The sequence below is a fragment of the Phytophthora sojae genome (genome assembly GCF_000149755.1).
Source record: "Phytophthora sojae unplaced genomic scaffold PHYSOscaffold_35, whole genome shotgun sequence".
In the NCBI taxonomy this organism is placed as follows: Eukaryota; Oomycota; class Peronosporomycetes; order Peronosporales; family Peronosporaceae; genus Phytophthora; species Phytophthora sojae.
This window is the reverse complement of record NW_009258149.1, coordinates 18,074-22,461: the sequence shown is the minus strand read 5'-3', so window position 1 is coordinate 22,461 and position 4,388 is coordinate 18,074. Positions and strand designations below refer to the sequence as shown.

Here is a 4,388-nt window from a genome sequence, read left to right as displayed (position 1 = left end):
ATTCCTCAGATCCATCCTACATCTTCTTACAACGTTCGTTGTGATCTAATTAAGAACGAGTATGTAGCCTCTGGTGATATTCTTAGTGCGTTTGATCGTGGTGATGCTCAGGTAGGTCAATTAATCAGCTATAAGCCAAGTCAATATGCCTGGATGAACTGTCATAATGGAGCGCGCACATCAATCACGATCTCAATCTTTAATCAGAATGACACAAAGGTTAAGTTCCGCGACACTTCAGTGAGCATCATGCTTCTGCTTCGTCCAAAAAAATAAATAATCGAATGACTAATTTTTTTTATCCAACTCTCATAACCGAAAACTTCCCCCTCGCCGTTTAGCACGCAAAGCGGCCATTTTAGCCTTCATTTCAGGACTGCCTTTAGCTGGTTTCTTAGAAACTCCCACACCATAACGTCTCTTTACCTCACCTCGCACTGACTTGATTAGAGTTTCATGTTCCGGTTTGCTTGCTTTTGATAGTAGAAACTTCTCACCTGCATCGACTGCATCAGTTAGAACCCCCTTACGTTTAGCATACCCGAGAGCATTTTTTGCCGCCTTCTTAACATCCGCTATAGATACACGTCCTCCCTCTTTCTCTATATCACTGTCAGAGTCGTAAAAACCAACTGCGGTCAATGACTTAATAGCTGCTCTCGCTGGGATTGCTGCTTGAGGGGCCCCAAACGCTGACGCAAGAGCCGGAACCGCCGCGTCTAATCCCTTTGAAAGCAATCCGCTGTCTTTTACAAATTTGAATGCTGTCGATAACCCAGATTTGATTTTACTCCAAATGGATCCCCCTTGGAGCTTCTTGTATCTTTTCTTGATCTCGTGACGTGTGATGTCAAGTCTAACACCACGACCTGCCTTGCGAGCCTTTAGTGCTTTCTCATACGAAGCTGGGTGGAGATGGATAACAGAGCCTGAACCCTTGAGTTGGTTTGCAGTAAGACTTAGCTTACCTGTCTTGAGAGCTTTGGTCAGCTTGGCGGCTGGAACATCGCTGGAAATCGTCAATTCGCGATACATTATTGCTATATTCCCTAAAACATATTTAATACAGAATTGACAAATTCAGATCTTTCATGTTCTTAAATACATCAGGTCTGTTGTGCTGCTTGGAATATAACCAAAGCATACAGAAGGGCCCGCAATAGTCGCCATACGTACCTTGATATTGGTTGGTACTATATCGCCCGACTCCATACTTTGTAGGTGCCGCTTCTCCCATGCTATCAAAATATTCGCCATTGTGAACAGCTGTCCAGTGTCCTACATCCATATTAGGTTGTCGTAGCAAAATCAGATATGATCCATTCTTCGGAAGCGGCTGAGTGATCTCACTTGGCTCGAATATATTATCGAGCTGAACCCCCATCTTCTCAGCGAGTTCAATAAGATCGGGATCACTGGTAATTGGCTTAACAAGGCTGTTCATAATAATTAATTTAACAAAACTATATTGATCGAGATATAGATTCAACGATGTCTGAAACACAACTTTCCGACCAATACCTTTACCAGAGCTCGCTCAAGAGTTGATCCGGAGATTAAGGTCTCCTCTGGCAAGCGCGTGCCTTTTGTTATCGATTTTAACCAAGGTTCGTACCAAAACGGTATTATCACTATCGACGCTACGTCCCAGCTTAATGGTAGTGAAGGATTTGCCTGCCTCCGCGATGCTTACATTATGCTACCATACAAGGTTTCGATGAAGAACACGCACGGTACAAATGTACAGAATGCAGCCAACCTATTTTGTGTTGGTCTCAAGTGTGGCAACTTTAACGTCATCGATTCGATGTCGCTTGAACTCAATGGTAAAACCATTGTCTCGATGGCAGACTACAAGCTGTTTTGGAACAATATCCGTGCTCAGACCGGGTACAGCCCTCAGTATGTTGAGAAGCATGGTGCTGAATCGTTTCTATACCCGGATGCTGCTCAATCAACCAAGTACAGTAGTGCAACCGCTACTACCGGAGACGGGTATTCGAATAACACAGCAATCTCTACTACCTTCACCGCCGGTACTATTTCTGCTACGGCATCGGTAGCAAATGATGGTTTTACTAAGCGTCTTCTCTCTAACCCTCCAAATGCTGGAGCTGACTCATCTACGTCGTGGCCGTCTACTGGTGCTGCATCTGCCACGACTACCATTGCTAATCAACTTGGTCGCGGTGCGTTCGTAGCTGGCGCTGGTTCACCTGGTGCTATTATGGGGACGTGAAACTATATGCTTAAGATTAAGCTTACTCATTTACATCCGATTTTCAAGGAGCTTGACTTGATGGCTAATCCACAAATTCGTCTTCGTTTCCGCGTTAACCAGGGCACTTCAGCTATTGATGTTGATGCATCGAGAAATATGACGCTAACGGGAACAACATTATCGAGTGGCAATGTATGTCCAGTAATGGTTGCTTCTGCGACCAGTCCAAACCAAATGTACAATGCTCTTAGTGTCGCTGGTTCGATTGCAGTTGCTTGGGGTGCTGTGGTTAACTCGCTTGAGCCTACAATTGATGGAACCTACATGCCTTTCACGACTTCTCGACTGTATGTTCCTTTCGTTCATTTGGAGAACCCTTAGGCTATCATCTCTAAGCCCGTAAAGAAGGTTCGATACAACGATTGCTATGCCCAATGGTTCTACCAGCGCGCTGGTATAGATAAGCAGTCGACTCAGCTTAATGCTGCATTTGATCTTCGGCTTTCGGCTTCTGTCAAGAATGCTAAGTATGTTATCCTCCTTCCTTTTGCCGAACAGACCGGTAGTTTTGCTTCTGCTGCTGTCCAAGAGTTTCAGAGTCCTTTCGATTCGGCTCCTTGGACTCTTCACCCTGGTTCGAGCATTCGCAACTTCAACGTCCGCATTGGTTCGCAACAGACCTTCGACATCAGCCATGACTATGACTTCCACCACTTTACCAACGAGATCGCTAAGATTGCTAAGATTAACGGTGATCTAACTCCCGAGCTGGTGAATGGTCTTCTTGACTATCAGACGTGGTCTCTAACTAACCGCGTCCTTATCGCTGACGTTAGCCGCCTGACGGAGCGTGATGTACCTCAGGCTATTCAGGTTCAGGGTGTCAACGCTGGTTGCCAGGGAACAAACATGCTTGTTTTGGTTGTGTCCGAACAAGAACTAACGCTGGATCGCTTAACCGGGGAGATTTTAGAGTACTCTACAGCGTAAGAAAAAAAACTGAGTATCCTAATGGTGATCAGCTAACCATTTGAGATGTGCTTCTGATTAAAAAATATTCTTTTACTTAATCTGTAAAGCTTCGACAAGCTTAGAGCATTTCTCAATTACGAATGGATTCTTACGGAGCCAATCGATATAATTAGAGTCGATGCGACTAATCTGCTTCAGCGTCTTCCCCTTGTACTTGCCCCAACTCATCATATACGAATTATCATTGCTAAGAAACTTGGAGTGAAGGAAAATCTTGATATCCTCAGTAATATTGAGACTTGGTTGGTTGTGCATCCAGCGACAATAACCAGGATCGGAAGTGAATACTTCTTCGATCGGCATGCCCTTGTATTTTCCAAAAGTTAGTTCGTTCGACATGTTATCAGCTATGTGTATCTATATACATAGGGTGTTAACTTTTTTTTGAGAAAAATAAATTAATTCTGAAATTCAGACGAAACCAACTGTTGTTAGATCTCAGTGGTCGAGCTGATCTGAAACCACCCTAAGATCGAAAAGACGTCGAGGTTGCGTCGTCGAAATGGCAGCTGGTCTGAAAGAAGGTTCCAGGAATGTTCTTGGTGGTAAATTACGGTAAGGAAAAAAACTGGCGGCGTAATGTTCCGGATATTACTACTCACCAGATCGTGCTGCTGCCGGAGCCCCTGTGGACGACTAACGACAAGGAAACCAAGTACAACCCGCTGGCTTTCCTCGAGAATGAGGGATTTACGACCCAGGAGGACTTCACCGCCTGGCGCAAGGAGAACGGCTACAAGTCGCTGCGTGATTTCATGGACAGGGCCAAGTACGACGTCACCAGCGGCGCCGACTTCTCCTGTGGCTTCACCGACCCCAAGGGCACCCCTCAGCCCATTCCGGAAGGTAACAAGATGCGCTCTACCGGCTACACCCACGACGGCCCGTGCGAGGTGTGGCTCGACGACACGATGGTGCTGGATGGCGACAACTGCCACGAGAAGTTCCCGGGCAAGGACTACACGGTGGACTACTCATCGTGCAAGGGCACGTGCACGCTTCGCTGGTACTGGCTGGGAGTGCGTTTCTTGAAGAATGACTACTCGTGGCAGGTGTACAAGGCTTGCATCCCGCTGACGTCGGGATCAATGGCGTCGACTGGATCGCAGAAGAATCTGCGTGACTGAGTTCGGCG

General features: G+C 46.1%; 4 protein-coding genes across 4 annotated transcripts; 1 reads left to right on the top strand and 3 right to left on the bottom strand.

The window, feature by feature from the left end:
• Window positions 1-309: 309 nt before the first annotated feature.
• Window positions 310-1,444, bottom strand: PHYSODRAFT_536403 (hypothetical protein; the record flags this gene model as incomplete). The annotated part of the gene is made up of 3 exons (XM_009541815.1): window positions 310-1,009; window positions 1,068-1,213; window positions 1,265-1,444. 3 exons carry the CDS (start codon window positions 1,442-1,444, stop codon window positions 310-312), a joined length of 1,026 nt encoding a protein of 341 aa, XP_009540110.1.
• Window positions 1,445-2,269: 825 nt separating this feature from the next.
• Window positions 2,270-2,917, bottom strand: PHYSODRAFT_536408 (hypothetical protein; the record flags this gene model as incomplete). Its single annotated transcript, XM_009541814.1, has 4 exons — window positions 2,270-2,345; window positions 2,389-2,467; window positions 2,560-2,672; window positions 2,778-2,917. 4 exons carry the CDS (start codon window positions 2,915-2,917, stop codon window positions 2,270-2,272), a joined length of 408 nt encoding a protein of 135 aa, XP_009540109.1.
• Window positions 2,918-3,283: 366 nt separating this feature from the next.
• Window positions 3,284-3,592, bottom strand: PHYSODRAFT_536420 (hypothetical protein; the record flags this gene model as incomplete). The annotated part of the gene is made up of 1 exon (XM_009541813.1): window positions 3,284-3,592. One exon carries the CDS (start codon window positions 3,590-3,592, stop codon window positions 3,284-3,286), a length of 309 nt encoding a protein of 102 aa, XP_009540108.1.
• A 194-nt stretch (window positions 3,593-3,786) lies between these two features.
• On the top strand, window positions 3,787-4,380 carry PHYSODRAFT_536424 (hypothetical protein; the record flags this gene model as incomplete). The annotated part of the gene is made up of 1 exon (XM_009541812.1): window positions 3,787-4,380. The coding sequence occupies one exon, from the start codon at window positions 3,787-3,789 to the stop codon at window positions 4,378-4,380; it is 594 nt and encodes a 197-aa protein (XP_009540107.1).
• Window positions 4,381-4,388: the final 8 nt, after the last annotated feature.